Raw genomic sequence first — 17,212 nt, forward strand, 5'->3', positions numbered from 1 at the left:
TGAAGCCTTTTCTCCTGCCTAGCCTTTATATTCCACAGCCGGAAGGAAAAAAGCTGGCTACCTTTTGCAACGAGCACGCAGACTTTTAAGCCTTCACGAGTCTCGACACAGAACCGTTTAGTCGTTTCTAGCTGATAGCCGGCTCACGGATGGAACGTAATAAAAGTACGAGTCGACGCGGCGTCGTTGGATGTAGTTGCATCGCGAAAAGAAATTCCTTCCGGTCGTTTTAATTCGCGTAAGCGCACCCCTCACCCGTTTCTTCCATCCTTCTTCCACTACCTTCCTGCTATTTCCCGGCGCTGTTTTCATCCAGTCAACGTTTCACGCTTCAAAAACCGTGACGCGGCTATTGCGATTACGTAACGAGTTCGCTTCTACCTCCTCATATTCACGATTCCGTCGTTGGTGAGAATGATTATTATTATTATTACTATTGTAATTATTACAAGTGGTATGTTGCGAATTTCGGCCCACGCGACGACAAAGCTCATAGCCCGGAGCGTGAATATAGTCGTTCATTACTTCCGTCGTGATTGCCGTCGTTTAATTAACGAACTGTTGCGGAGTTCGGTTATAAGGTGACTCAAGTTAAACGGAAGTTCGGACTGAGCTCGTGGGACCAGCGCAAGACGTGGACAAGTATGAAATTGCGTTTAAAGAGAGATGTTTGCCTCAGGCTTCTTGCGAAGATGTTTCTCTGTCTTCTGTTTTACGTGAAATTCCTTTTGTGCAGAGTACGTCGTTGTTTGTTGTCAGTTTGCGTGAAAGATCCTTAGAAATGACAAATCGTATCACCATAATTTTCTGTATTAATTGTGTGCTTTTTTCTTTATTTCTTTCAGTTCGTTTAACATTTTTAATATACTTGAAGATTGGTTAACTATTCTAGTACAAACAATAAGTATACATAGTATCACAAAATGTGTAAGATAAAAAGAAAAGCTCTTAATCTGGCGTATTTTTAGCAGTATATTTCTAACGTAAAATAAAAATGTTAATAACTTAAAGAAGAACCCTCAAACGATATTTTTGTACTTGAACTTTTTCATCATCTCGATATGTAGAAGCGACTGTATAAATATCGAAATATAACACATCGATGTATAATATCAACTAGAATATCTATAGATACGAAGTAGATCACGTTCATTTCCATCTATACCTATTAATATCATTTTGATCTCGAAGTAATTCTACTGGAAGCGCTTTGATTCGAACGCGTTTCTAATTATTATACCAGCAGGTAGAGGACGATATTTACGCTTAGTTCCCTTAGTGCATCGCAACTTGAAGAGAATAACGCGAGGAGCTTTTACGTCCATAAACAGGATGCACTGTTTTAGAACTGTAGTTTATTATTTACTCGGAGTAGAAGTATTGCGAGTAGTTTCGTGATGTGAACGAAACGCTGCGAGTTACAGTCACATGGAATTCTATGTTTATTCGTAGACACACGGAAGTGCAACAAAATTTTGAAGATCCTCCCGAGATCTTTGCTTCGTTACCTTTGTTGCTTCTACAACCATGACTCGGTAACTGCGAACTTCTTGTTACTAACATATACGCGAATTGTGCGCGTCGTGTTTTGACAATTGCGCAAAAAGAAGTAATAATAGCAAAATGCTTTTCTGTTCCCGAGAACTTTTAGAATATTGTTTCGAAATCCATATAAGTTTCTTACAGTTACTGAACTTTCGTATCCCAATGTTACATTTGCTTTAAGAAGCAGAAATATTCTTGGAATTTTAGAAACGGTTAACGTAAAATTGTAACGAAATATTAAAGATATCAACAATGATTCCTCTACATTTTTCTCAAATTACAGAAATTTGTTAATTATAGAAAACTAAAAAGAACTCAGCAGGATTAAAAACGATACAATTTTTGTAATTCTCAATTTAAATAAAAAATAAGGGTTTCCTACTTTTATGAATAAAAATATAGAAATTCACCATATACAAATATGTAAAATTGATATAAAACACCGCTTTGGAATTCATAAATCTATTCAGATTGACAATGAACGGAGAAATAAGAACAAAAAGCTTATCAAACAAGTAAAATTTGCACATGTTTCAACTTGATAAACCAACGCGACGTGCGGAAGATATTACGTTTCGAGGACAAAACGAAGCTAGTAGAACGGATGAATGCTGTTTCAGTTAATTACCATACGCTCGTATACAAGGAACAAGGTATATTCCTTTAACACAACCGAAGATGCATTGAAACCGTACCCAACGGCGACTGCGATGTTTTCATTTCCAGTTCACACGAAATTCTGTCGGTGTGTGTGCGACTTCGTGGTTAAACGTACGTACGAGACTGTTACTACGTTCGCATGGATCACTCTACATTGAATTAGATTGCGTCCATGACCGGAAATTATATTCGACTGCAACTTCCGCATAATCAGTGAGGCGGGAAAACTGCGAGCAAAACAAGATTAACGGTTAGCCGTGGTCATTTGTCTCGTAAATCATTGAAATTCTAAGCTAGTCTTCTGTTTCGAAGTTCTTTTTGTGTTACAGGTTGATTAATTTGTTAACCAGAGATTTTTTATCTCTTGGACAGAATAATTTGGTTACTTAAAAATTTCTTTTTTCCCTATCTGTTGCTTCATTTCTTTTAAAAATAAATTACAGTGAATTTATGTTTTTTGAATGTTAATTTTAATAACTCTTACTCTTAATTCCGCCATTACAGGTGTTTTTACTTATGAGATAATTTTGTTAATAAATTACGGGGAATTGTGATGTACAGTAAAAAAGTGGAATTTTACTATAACTTGACAAAAAAGAATGAGAAAATATTTCACTCTTTCGCGTGTCTCTCCTCGAAAATACAACTTGTCGACCAGGAGTTGCAATGGGAACACGGCACTAAAGCGTAACTTATTGTTAAATATGTCTTAAAGTCCAAATGTCCCATCCACTGGGAGTCGGACACTAAAAGTTTTTCAAATCTACGCGGTTAATAACAGTGAAGAGCAGGAAAACAACTTTGCACTTGATCATCCACTTTTAGGACTTATCGCCAGAACGCGTAATAAACTACATCCTCAGCGAACAGCTTCCTACCGAGACATAAATTTGCAAGACACGAATTTTTTGGATTACTGGTTTATGAAATGTTGGTTTAACTGGTTTAACAAATTTCTCTTTGGTTTCTAATATCATAATTTTAACCTGTCACTAGGTAAAGACTTTTGGGGACAGGGACTATTGCTAGCAAACCGATTTTTCATTCGCGTTCGTCCAACCGAGAATGTCTCAAGCGACTTTCACTAAAATTGTCGTCAGATTGATTATACTTTTCACCTGAGCGAAAGAAACTCGAAAGAAAGAGCAGGCGAATATAAGGGCAAGTATGACGCTTCGAATCAGAGGTACGTTACTATCGAGGAAAGTTGTCGGCGTCTCATTGACGTCGACAGAGTTCCCGGTGGGCTTTTCTTCCTCAAAGTGTTCCCCGTCGACTTCCTTTCACAGATTGCTAGTAGGAAAAACTCCTGGTTGGCCGAACCTTACCTCGTTATAAGCTTCCTCAATAACGTCCCGCGGGACGTGTTGGATCCCGTTCTATCCACCTCCCTCGTCTTTTTCCCCTTTCGACCCTTTCTCTTTTCTTTTTCTTCTCTTCTTTTTTTTCTGCTTTCTCTCTATCATGTGTTTTCAGAAGCTCGCACACTACACGAATGTTTTGACAAACCGGTTGGTGCTGTCTTGCTTGGTTGATTTTTATTGGCCCATGCGGAGGCGAACAGGTACAGAACAAACATTTTAAAAAGAGAAATTTCTACTGTTAAGCCATGCGCGCGTTGTCCATTCTACTTCTCCATCAGACTATGTTTCACGCTCCGACGACTTTTATAATGAAACACGACCAACGGAAAATCTCTCGTTAACTTATAGCGCAATTCCTATCGACTATGGTTTTTAACGTAAACGGTCCGTCGTCAAAGAAATTATATACAAAGGGGAATTTTTCATGGTTTCTCCCTTTCGACCCGATGAAACGCACGATAAACGGAAGTTTCTTTTTACGTTTTTGCATGAAGCATCCGGTAAATTGTCAGTAATTTCTCCAGTTCATGATTTTCCTTGCATTGTTTTGTTTAACTTGGTGCAGAAGCTGAACAAGATAAATCTTGCAATTGAAAATTGAAGCAGGTTAAAGTCAGACATTATTGGATGGAAAAAAATGATTTTTGTTATTGCGGTGAAGAATACGTCACTTCGGAGGACGAAAATGCCTCGTATAAAGCAATAGCTTTAATAATAAATCAAACCATCCGGATGGAACAACAATCGTCGCGTGCTATGTTCCCAGATTTTTATGAAAGTATCGACGTGGAATCTTTTGTGATTTTATTCTTGTCTGCTAATTGTTCTCTCACCATGACGATGGTTTTGGCCGCGTAACAAGCGCGCATCAGACGAAGGAAAACACGGGGCGACGCGAAATGGAACGACTGCGAAAACTCGTTTACCCGGGAATATAGGATGCATATATATATGTACTTCACTGCAGATTTCTAAGCGACCAAAGGGCATTGAGAACTCATTTTCCAGCGCAAACAACGTAGCCCCAGCAGATCCTCGCCGAGGCACCGTCCCGCCGCACAGCTGTACACGATTTATTCTCATTTGCATATACCATTTCTGTATCGCTATAATCACTAGCCCCGGTACTACGTTATCTTCATCGGGAAAAAAGAATTCAGATATTCAAGCGTCTGCCTCGTTTTATCTTCGATACACAGTGCTCAGCCGAACATTTTCGTTTGAAAGCCTGCCCTCTTTTTCTTAAAACGTAGATTATTAAAACGTAATATCCATTAAAATGCGTAGATACGGAGACTTTATAAGAGATATGATCTTGGAAAGTTAGATAATTTCGAACAGATTATAGAAACATTGAAAGGTGTCGAATGGTATAATTAACTTCGATATTTCGAACTTTTGTGTTTTCACATTTTTTAATATGTGTTTCAACACTACGGTTTTTATGTATAAAATTCCTAATGAGATATGTCCTATGTGTATAAGATTCCTAATGAAAAATAAGAAATAAATGTGATAGATAAAAATAGGTAAAAGAAGAGTGTTTCACTGGTTGAAAGATACAATATTGTTAATATAACATTCATTAAAAATAAATTCAGACTTCTATTGAATAGTATTGGTCTTTCCATAGAAGACTACCATTAAGTATTAATAACAAAGAGCTCTCACATCTAACTTGAAAAATGAACATGATAGGATCAAAAGTGACCTAAAGGTTGAAGCATGGACATAATCAGAAGACCTTCATTCTTACTCAAACGGAATGTATCGTATATTCCACGTCACGTTTGATTCCTCTCATACGCCCTACTTTACAATCGATTATTCGGTACGATGGTTGAGGAAAACGAAGAAAGAAGAATGAACGAGGTGAGAAACATATTCATAGACCCGATTTTTCGAAGAAAGGACTTTGTTGGAACTGACAGGAAACGACGCCGGCTGGGTGGACACGTAGACCGCCCGGTAACTACTTCCGGCCTTTTTGAAACATGTCCTTCTCTCGTTAGCCATTCGACTCGGGCTCCTCTTTTCTTCTCAGCTTCCGACTGCACAGTTCGTTAGGCAATTCCTATTTCGTCCCGTGTCCAATTTCCACCGCGGAATTTTCGGCCTCGTTACATTTTTCCTCCTTTTTTCCATTCTTTCTGTTTCCTTTTTTTCTTTTCTTTTTCTTTTTATTCTCTTTTGGCAAAATTTCCTGCGTAGCCACCGCGGAAAAAAATTTCAACCCGCAATCTTCCGTTTCGTTAGCCTCGCGATGACCGAAATTTATTTAGCAGAAAAAAGAGCACGGGCTGTCGGTCGTCGCGGCAACGATCGCTGGAAAAAACATCGAAGCTTAACGGACGCAACAAAAAGTTAACACGTCTGCGTACAGCACGATGGTCTTCTAATTTGTAACAGCTGTGCGTTACGAGTATAATGCTGGGACTTTGTTTAAAGGCGTTTCGTTTTATTACGGGCTTTTCATATGCTCTAGTTCCGAACGACAAAGCACAGAGCGAGAAATGTTCTAAATAAACGAAAGGAAGATAAACGTGTGAGTGGCTGATTTTTTTTCCATTGTTTTGTATGTAGACATCTTTCAGCAGTGTACATTGTCAAACGCATGAAGCTATATCTAAACGCGATAAAAGGGCCCTTCAAATCAAAGGATTTCAACTGTATCAAAGGTATTTCATATCGACATTCTTACAAGTCATCTCGCACCTTTTCAGTTTATAAGTCAAGATTCAAAACTCCTTTCAAAGAACTACATGAAATCAGTTGATTTTGCAAATGTTCATTTTGTTCCATGACAAGCAGTCGAAATCACCGAACCAGATATTTTCTTTCTCAACGTCACAGATATTTAATTTGATACGCGAAAAAGCTCGAACACTTTCCGCAAACCCTTTCGGTGACACTTTGACGAGATCGCCGCGCAAGTTTAAGATTAACGAACGAAAGCTGCTTTCCGTAATGATATGAAGCGGACGCCGCCAATGACGCAAAACGCGACGGCGCAACTTTTGTCGGGCGAAACCATTCGCACAAACTTCATTAAATCGATAATAGAGTCCTTTTTTTCTGGTGCATCGTCGGCGCATGCAGCGGTTGGGCGACTGAATACCGTGGTCCGCGGAACAACATCGAAAGTCTAGCGAAGATACAGGAGTGAGCTGGGTTGCGAGGCAAGTTTGGTGCGCGCGAGAAGTCGACTTACAGACGACAGACAAATGTCGACTGCTGTTCGTCCTGTGGTGCACGCGTGTCGCGAAACTTCCTCGATATTTTACGGACCTCACGACATCCACAATGGACCAACAAGCTGTGAACGCCTCGGGAGATTTCTTCTTTCAATTACGAAGCCGCGATGCGTCGAGATGCTTTCGCAGAAATTCCGAGTAAACAGTTGCCGTTCTCGAATCGATCCGCGACGCGGCGCGTCAGCTCCCACGGTTCTGGTAGACTAGCAGACGCGTTCGCGCACTATTCATAAATTCGCGATTGCTTCGCAAGTATTCGCAGTATTCGCTTTTGACGAGGACGCCCGAAGCGGTCGCGGCTTCCTGTTTCTTCGACGCCAGCACGAAAGTTACCAAGCTATGCCAACGATGAACGCGCTTCGTTGCCGCGGCACCGCGATTCATAGATTGTTTCGCGTTCGTCAACTTTTATGCGCCGCGTATTTGTACTGTGAAGGAATCAACCTTTTCAGCTGTTCATACACATATGTGAGCTTCGAAAAATTATTCATCATGCGCTGTGAGTCCGCATATACTTCCGGGGATAAGCGAAATAAAAGATATTGATAAATTCTATAAACTTATTATGTACAAGCAATATTACTTATCTTCATTCCTGTGTATAAGGATAAACAGCAGAAGCAGCTAACTGCATACTTAACCAATGATCAGTTTATCGTTTTGAAAAAGAAGAAGGTGAATGTATTGTCCATATCGTTACAAACATTCGTGAAAAGCCAGGCATATCGCGATGAAATTAAAAATACATGAAATTAAAAATATATTAATTTCTAATATAAGACGAAATGATATAATATATGATATGATATGAAATTCATTCAATCACATATCCAGTGGTTATGATACGAGATATGATATGACTCTAGATGTAGTGAAATTATTTGGATAAATCGAGAGCTTTTAATGAATGCATAGAAGCAGTCAGTCATTTCCAGTCTCTTTAGCAGATATGATATGTACAAACGATAAAATAATGATTACTTGTTCAATTTTTATAATATGCCGCATAATCTGACCTAATGTAAGTGAAACTAATTTATTATAAAGTATATTTTATTTTAATAACATGAATTATAAATAGAGAACAATGAATGCCGACAAAACCAGAGAAGAACTCGCTAATATTTCTGATTGAATATCATTCCTTCCTACCCATATATGCAGGTATACCATATGAAATTGCGAAGAATATTCGCCATGAGTGGCATCAACTTTCATTTCACAATATCTTTCCGCCATGACAAAAATGTTTCTCGATGCGATTGGTAGAATATTTTCTATGGAAATGAATTTTTCATATTTATCGAAAAAAAACCATAGTAGCAAATAAGGATTAAACTTCTTGGTCGAGATTAACAAGGAGATTCACGAGTAACGGGGGAATTTTTGAAAATGCTTTCTACATTGGATACAGAACGAAGTCGCGGATCGCCCAAACTCCCAGAACAATCGATCCTGTTCGGTGGATAGGCAATCGCAATATATGGAGGCGGCCGATATAAACGCGAAGAACGGCCAACAATTCGTTGCCGGCGTGGAGTTTCATTTCGGGGAATTCAATAATCGGTTACATCGCCAATAACTGTGCGAGTCGTTCGATTTTATAACGCCACACTCCTACCAATCATCGCGAGTGCTTCGGTCTTATATACGACACCTGCAAGAAGCCACACGTTGCTTGTTATTTACTTGGTCGTTCACTTTCATTCATCGATACAAGTCTGTTCCGTAGGAACCTATAAAATACTTTCAATTAAATGAAAGAATACTTTTGATCTTGTTTTTATATTATTATATCAAAATTTTATTTCTAGTATAACTTTTTATTCGAATACCATATTATTTTTCTTGTTGAGGAATGCTATTGTCGAGCTCTTGATTATTGCCATAAATTATACCATTCCTTGCATTTTTAAAAAAGTTTTAGTGAAACTCTAATTTTAATTTCAATTCTTTAGATCGAGGTTTATTAACTACAAAATTACGTACATATAAAATTTTCAAATTTGCCGTATAGTCTGCCGCATAATTCAAGTTCTTCTGAAGAAATCAGAAGACAGAGAGTTAACCTCTTAGGTACAATGTGCCACTATGGTGGCTCTCGCGGATGTTATCTTATATTACGACGCGTCACTATATTGACTCACTCTACTGACTCATTCGCTCACCGTTTGAGCTAAATGATCTTTTTCATTTGCATTTTCATTTCTTGCTTCACACTTTTCTTGCCCTCACAACGTTTCATAACAGTGTTAACAATATACACACAGAATAGTCTTCGTTTTTGATACGCCAGTGTCAGGTATCAATTCTTGCTTTTCGTTAAAATAAATATACCATTATTATATGCTCTTTTTACCATGCCTTATAATTTTTTAGAATCTTCAACCTCAAAATGTAGCTCCAAAATAGAAAACGAAGAGCAATTTGAAAAGCACTATCGCACTATGAGTGTGAAAATTGTGACATGGGCCTATGTGTCGTACTGTGGTTTAACCCTTTCGTTATTACGGGCGACTACAGTCACTATGCGTAAGATGCCACTGACGTACTACGGGCGGCTATAATTGCTCTGCATAAGATACCGCGTATTGTACATACGACGAGTATTGTACATCCTCAAGCCTTTTATTAACAATAAAATGGTGTTAACAAAAGGACAGTGTATTTGTTGTTCTCTTACCACAATGAAGAATTTGTTGACACGAAACGTCCTTGTCGCACGCAAAAAATGATTAAAAAACCGAAGTGCGTTGTCGATTATAATCGATTGATGAAGCGAATCGCGATACCAGTCCCAGATTTGCGATGTTGGCCCATGTGTAATACCATGTTTCGAAAAGTACCACAGGCAACCATTATTAAAAACTGTTAGTATCATACAATTATATTATATCATATCATATTATTATATTCTGTAATGTTATTTGTTTCTAAATTGCAATTAAAAATGAGTGTGTTAAAAAGTTATAAATATTTTGTTTTGAGGAAAATATTTTTCTTCGAAAATCACCGTCAGAGCAGCTCGGTTTGCAATGAGGTATAAACGCGGCCGCTGACGATCTTTCTCGTGCACCGTGCACTGTTTTGGCGCAGCGGCTCGTTCAGAGGGAGTACCGCGGCGGATAAGCCGCCCGTAACGAAAGGGTTAAAATATACTACACTCAATTGTAATATTAATTATTAAAGTAAATTATTAAAGTTAAAGTATATGCATCATATCTTTAGGAAAAATTATAATTTAAGTATCAAAATGTTCTTCATTCCAATGTGCTTGTGTAGAGAACAGCATTATCCGTCGCACATTGCAGTGCTGTATCGTTTACGCGTAATTCGCGTCAAACTCTGCCATACAGAGAAGCAGCCTCGCACAAAATTCAACCGTACCTGAGAGGTTGGGGGGGGGTTAAGGTATTAAAATTCTTTTTTTGCATTTTCTTTTTATTTTTTAATACAATGCATAATATCTTAAGAATATTGTGTCAAAATTTCAAGTCGATTGGAGCAAAATTGACGAAGTTACGAGTATTTTTATAAATGTAGGATTTTAACACCTACCCGACGGTGACTCTAAAGCTTAATCCGGGTTAGTGAATTCTAAACCTTATTGTGATGATTTTTCAATAGTGAAAAAAGAATGTGTAGGACATGTTCAAAAAAGAATAGGCACTACGTGAAATAGTCAAAAATACCGTTGTCGACACTGAAACTAAGGCTGGAAAGAAGATGAAAAGAAAGAGTCTGTCTGGTAAAGGGAAGCTTACGGCTAAAATGATTGATAAACTGACGGTATACTACGGTTTGGCTATTAGACGTTACTCTGATTCCATGGAAAATATGAAGAATGCTATCTGGGCAACGTTCTTTCACTACAGTTCGACGGACGAAAATCCACAGCATAAAAAATGCCCGAGCGGCGCGGACTCGTGGTGCGAATGGCAAAAAGCTGCAGCTGCTAATGCATTGGATTCGTTCAAACACACGTACAGTGCTCCTCCCGAGGATGTTTTAAATGCCATCAAGCCTATCTATGAAGATCTGAGCAAAGATGCTCTCCTGGAGCGATGTGTCGGAGGCTTCACGCAGAACAGCAATGAGAGTTTGAACCAACTTATTTGGAAAATCTCACCAAAGCACTTGAGTGGAACCTCTGTCATCGTTGAAATTGCAGCTTATGTGGCAGCCAGTGTCTTCAATGAAGGTTCTTTTGCTTTACTAACCTTCATGCAAGACATGGGAATCAGTAGTGGACCAAGTGCTCGTGGACTGGGCACGATCAACTGACTCCATACGTATAAGCAAAGCAGAGCAGGAAGCTGAAAGACAAACTAAAGAAGGTAGGATTCGTCGTAGATAGGAGCAAAAAAATGCTTTAGACATCATGGATGATAGCAACATCCTTTATGGACCTGGCATTGATGATTCAGTATGAGGTAACCCGATAAAATTCGCTTATGAACGCTTTATACCTGATTTTTTAGTGTTCAAAACTTTAAAGCGTTTTCCCCACAACTCACGTTTTCAAAGTCGGTGGACCACAGAACTGCAAAACTACTGCACCGATCCTTTTAAAATTTTGAATACTATTTCTGTACCTAATTTACGAGGTAACGCTGGTAAGTTTTTTCAAATTTATTAATTATTCTTATTTTACAGTAACAAATTAGCCGATTTTTTTCGCACAAAATTTTTTTTCGCGTTTTTCCCTTCAAAGTGTTCCAAAAAAAGTGAAAAATTGCAATTTGGAGAAACCCTCCCAGCGTTACCTGGGGAAAACTGTTTCCTAACGAATGACCTTAGATTTTTTGATTTCAGATGATCCAGCACCAAGTTATCAGGGACACCGCAATTATACTTTTTTCCGAGACGCGTCCGAATAATTGCTGCCATTGCCGTATTTTTTAATATTTCTCCGTGAAAATTTTACACAATATTCTTCGAATGTCATACTTTAATGTACTATTGGTTTTAAAGAAGAGATTTTAACTGTGTCGTTACAAAAAATTCACAAAGACATGCCTTTTTTTTGTACGAATGGACCTTACCCCCCCCCCCCTCCCCTGCTAAGGAGGAGGAACTCAAAGTTTGGAGAATTTTAAACGAAATCGTTTGTTTTCTTAAAACGAATAAGGTAGTGCAAATGAATATTTTCGTAACGATACCCGCCGAATATTTATGTTCCGCTATGAAAAACATGGAAGCTCCGTGTATTACGCATTGAAAGTCAGCTAGTTAAATGTTTGGAATCTAAATAAGAAGCATGAATCGTATCTATCGCGTACGAACATATATTGCCTCGAATCACGGGCTACTTTCGAACTTTGTAATTCCATAGTCTCCGAGTCTCGATGTTCGTACTCGTGTTTCGTTATTGCCGCTCTTATGAACACACGAACGAACATATAGTACTATGCAAAAATTTTACACCAAAGTCTCGTAACGGTAACGATAAACATAGTTTTAAGAAATGTTCCTGTCTTTAATCTTTTCTCAGCATGGTGTAACTTCTTTACGTTTTTCCTGTTTACAGAATCTGTTGAAAGTTTTACGATAAATGGTCTTTTAGAGAACATATAAGGGCCATTTAAAACGAATCAAAGAAGAGAGAAAGATACTACAGGGAATGTAGCTATTTAACGTATCTTTAAAGAGAGGTTTGTCTGTGTAGAGGATAAAAGGAAGTCACATAAAGTATTAAATGTGGTAAATAAATTATTAAACAGTATAGTTAAAAAATCTATCACTATAAAAAAAATAAAATAAAGTTACATAAAATAATAAACATTTATTTTTAAATGCATTAATTCTTAAACTACATATCAGAGAAATAGCTATGAAATTAAAAATAACATCAATCGTTCTTAAATTCGATTGTAAAATAAAACATTTCTATATCATATATAATTTAAGACTTTGGCATTGTGCCGTATACCGCCAACCTAAGCAAGATATAAAAATAATCGGTACATGAGAAAAGAAGGAAAAGGGGGAACGTAGAGAGAGAGGACGATACGAAAACGCATTTCGTGCTTCGAATGGTGCTACTCGGGTTGTATCGAACGTTAACCGAGTATAAATTAAAGTTCAGTCGGCACGAACAACTAATTAACTGGAAATCAAATGTCGCGCGTTTGTTTGCTGTCTTGCTGGTTGCAGGGTTCCAGGCAATGGCTGCGCAAGAAGATTTCCGACAAGCTTTCATTAATCACTACGGCAAGAATCGAAGCGTACTGGTGTTCGCGACTAATTGTGACAGCATTAATAATGACGGAAACGGAAACTTGGAGTCATTACGCCGGCTCGTTTCTGGTAAACTAATCCCCGCGATGTTTGCTACAGTTACAATTGTAAAGTAATCATTAGGTCGACGAAACGAGAGTACGAGTCTCGACTACGAAATCGATGTGAATAAACGGTTCTCTTGACTGGTTTTCCATGCGTTGACCAATCCATGTCTTGACTGATTTATCAGCCTTGGATCAGTCATCTGTTTAACTTATATCTATACGCACCGAACGTAACCAACCACCTCTATTATCCTAAACGAAATAGGGGATCTATCATTTCATGGCGTCGATTATCCAATCGTAATGAGAATTTATGAAAGAGTATTTGTCCGGACAAAAGCGTATTTCCATGGAGAGCGGAAAAGGAAAAAAACGGAGGAGAAATCAGATGTTCGACCGTACGCGGTAGATCGCGTCAACGAGAGTCGTAAATTCTCGTTACGATTCGATAATCGACGCCACGAATTGATCGATCCCCTATTTCGTTTAGGATAATAGAGGTAGTTTGATTGATTATAACATTGAAGTAACAGGTTATAATATATACTTTATTCCAACAACTTAATGGATATAATATTAAATATAACAGTTGACATGTCGACAGACAGAATATAAGTTGGGGAGCACGAGGCGGCTACGGGTTCTCAGGGCGTAGGACCACGCCCTGGGAAACCCCGATGAATCTAATATTCTCCTATAGCCGGATAGTGACTGGTCGGCGCCTTTGGCCCCCGCCAGTTTGTCGATCCGGTGCGGAGAACCTCGGAGAAGTTGGTGGGCCCGTATCCGCCAAGACCACTCACCTCACCTTCTTGTGGGGCTCCGAACTCGGTACTGGCGTGCTACGCCGACGACACGTTGGTGCTGGTCTGGGGCACGGCATGGGGTAGAATTGTCCGCCTGGCGGAGCTGACGGTGGCCTGTGTGGTCGCCGAAATCAAGGGATTGGGACTGAGGGTGTCCCCTGAAAAGTCTGAGGCAATGTGGTTTTGCCGCAAGGCCGATCACGGGACGCCTCCAGCGGGTTATCGCTTGAGGTTGGAGGGGGCTGAGATCGGGGTCGGAACCAGCATGAAGTATCTGGGCCTGACCCTCGACAGCCACTGGACCTTCGGCGCTCACTTCGAGCGCTTGGCGACGTCTGTTGAGGCGACGGCGAACGCCTTAGGACGTTTGCTGCCTCGGCTGGGCGGGCCCGATGTCGGAGTGCGCCGGCTGTACGCCGGTGTGGTGCGATCGAGGCTCCTCTACGGAGCTCCTATCTGGGCGGAAGATCTGGTGACCAACCGCCGCAATCTCCTAGTGGTCAGGAGGCTGCACAGGACGGTGGCCATCAGGGTAGTGAGGGGCTTCCGCACCATTTCGGCGGCAGCAGCGGCGGTGCTCACCGGGTTTTCCCCGTTCGAATTGCAGGCCCTGAGGTGTCGCGAGATTTATCTCCACACTCGGGATCTGTCGGGCGGGGTGGGCCCGGTGGGCGCCGACGTCAGGGTTCGGGCTCGGCGGACTTTGCTCGACAGATGGCGCGCCAGCCTCGACACGAGAGCGGGTGCGCCGGGAATAAGGGTCCTCGGGGCCGTCCTTCCAAACTGGGACGTCTGGTTGGACGGCGGCGGGCCTCCCCTGACCTACAGGGTGACGCAGGTGCTCACCGGACACGGTTGCTTCGGTGAGTATCTGCACCGAATCGGGAAGGAGGCGACCGCGCGCTGCCACCACTGCGATGCGAGCGTGGATTCGGCGCAACACATGCTGGAATACTGCCCGGCGTGGGCGCGGCCGCGCTGCGACCTCATCGTGGAAATCGGATGGGACCTCTCGCCGACGACGATCCTCGGGGCATTGTTGGTAAGCGAGAGAAGGAGGAGGGCCGTGACCTCCTTCTGTGAGCAAGTCATGCTTCGAAAAGAGGCCGCGAGGAGGGTGAGGGTGCGGTACTCTCACCTTGAGAGGATTGACCGGTGAGGGCGCGGCAGAGGCCATGGACGCGTTTCAGTGAGGCGGGCTAGGTCCGCCGCGTCCCCCGGTGGGGTGCAAACTTAGGCGCTGGGAGCTCAGCGCCCCGGGGCCGCAAAGCAGCCCGGTAGGGAAACCGGACTGCCTGGCACGGCAGCTCCATCGACGGGGCGCGGTGTGACGTGGCCGCACATCGCTCCATTAGGGGACGTATTGAGCCCGGGGGGGGGGCGGTGTATCGCTTACACCGGTTCCCGGGCCCCTCTCGATCGCAGCCGGGACGGATATCGTATAGGTTTTAGTCGGTTGAATTCCAGCACTACCACGCCGCTTTTCTCCAGAAGCGACCTGATGTCCGTGCGGATTTCCTCCACGTTAATAAAAAAAAAAAGACAGAATATAAGTTAAGACTTTGACGGAGTACGAGATACACGTGAATACGATGACTGATCAGAGAATAAACAGAAAAAAGCTAAAAACTCCTGTTATATGACAGCGATATTTATACTGAACCGGGGATGATCGCTGGTCGCCCCACCATCGGTTATTTGGAATTGGTTGGATATGGTTTGGGTTTGGTTATTTATAAGGAATGTCTCGATTTAACCTCTATGTTGCAGCAATTGAGGGCCTTGACGTTAAAGTAAAACGAAGTATTTAGTTTTATGCTTTAGGATTATTGCGGTCCGACCTATGATGTTTGCACCGCTAGTGGCCGTCCCGACCGAGGGACGAACTTCAGCCTGGACCAGATAACGGGATGTAACAACGGAAAAGAATCAAGTTCCATCGAGGCGATTAATTTGAAATTTCTTTTCATCTATCTTACGGACAACGTTCTTTGCACGCTCGATGGCAATTAACCACACCATAAATTCGAAGGAACGAATAGTGCGCCGCGTCTTCATCGTGGGTAACCAACGAAAAGGAGATACTAAAGGAGGTATTTAAGATTCCCGCAGAATGAATTGTAAATGCACAGAGCGGTGGCATTCAGCGATGCAAATGACGTTCGTCGGCTAGAGGGAGAAAAAGCATTCATTTCGCAGCTCCTTCATTTATTGGTAAACACGACGGAAACTGGCGAGCTCTGCCAGTTAATTCACCGCGACGACGGCCATTTCCCGCGGAAAAAGAGATTGCTGTAATTATCCTTTTACGAGCCGTCTGCGATTTCGTAACGTCCCAAGGAACCGCGTACCCTTTGCGAAGTGTCTACTGGTCGTCGAGTTGGCTGGGAAGAACTGTTGAATAGGAAGGAAGGAAGGAAGGAAGGAAAGGAGAAAGACTGGATAGAAGAAATGGAGAGAGAAGAGACACTAAGAAAAACGAAGGAATCCGGTTGGAAGTTTCAACAGCTACGACTCGTAGCTCTTTTATCTTTGACTGCAAAACCGAATGGCAGATTGTTTGCCAAGATAAAGGGCTTTTCTGCAATCAGTTCATAGCTCGTTTCGTTATCTTGTTTATACACACTTTTCGTAAGAATATTTTAAAGAGCATGAGAATTTATTTTTCTTTCTCATTCTCTCGGTTGGACGAAAACCGAACGACTAACAATTGTTTGCTGTGTCTCATAATTATTTCGCTATACAGAACTATCGATAAATTTTAAGACACTCAACGGAACGTCGATCTTTTCGCTTGTCGATGCAATTTTCTTTATTGTAGTTCGAGACGAATGAATCAATGAAAGAGAAAAATAGAGGGGGAGAAACTGCATGTTCGTGGCCTGAAAGCTTGAAAGCATTTAAATGCGCAACGATTTGCAGATACTGCCCAATGGTATATTGCGTCCACCTGATTGGCCAATTTCAACGATAAATTTGACACATTAAAAATTGGTAACCATGGCGCTCACTCTTTATTTTGAAAACAACGTATTTATGACAAACACAAAAGAGATGTAATAGGAGATTTAGTTTATTAATTTTATTCGCTTTTCGTTCCTCACACATAAAAATCTCCCATTATCAGTGAACGTTGAGGAATATGTATTACTTTAACGAAACAATTTATTACAGTAAACTTCCTGTAACGTTTAACCAGTTTTTGCAATAATAATTCAGAAAATTGCCATATGCAATATTTAGCAGACAAATTATCTGCATACAACGTATTAAATAAATGAATTAATGTCCGCTGG

General features: G+C 40.9%; 2 protein-coding genes across 18 annotated transcripts in view; one reads left to right on the forward strand and one right to left on the reverse strand.

Annotated features, from left to right (window-relative positions):
* dlg1 (MAGUK family member discs large 1) overlaps nt 1–17,212 on the reverse strand; it is a 539,916-nt gene that overhangs the window by 295,011 nt on the left and 227,693 nt on the right. The gene's annotated exons all lie outside the window — the stretch shown is intronic.
* Nucleotides 10,536–11,155, forward strand: LOC138184680 (uncharacterized). Its single transcript, XM_069122850.1, has one exon. The coding sequence runs from the start codon at nt 10,550–10,552 to the stop codon at nt 11,105–11,107; it is 558 nt and encodes a 185-aa protein (XP_068978951.1). The 5' UTR covers nt 10,536–10,549; the 3' UTR covers nt 11,108–11,155.

The sequence above is a fragment of the Bombus flavifrons genome, chromosome 11, assembly GCF_040668555.2.
Source record: "Bombus flavifrons isolate JBK064 chromosome 11, iyBomFlav1_principal, whole genome shotgun sequence".
Classification (NCBI taxonomy): Eukaryota; Metazoa; Arthropoda; class Insecta; order Hymenoptera; family Apidae; genus Bombus; species Bombus flavifrons.

What these genes read in the sequence shown, in the direction of transcription:
- LOC138184680 (XM_069122850.1), top strand. Translation starts at nt 10,550, where the DNA reads ATGAAAAGAAAGAGTCTGTCTGGTAAAGGGAAGCTTACGGCTAAAATG.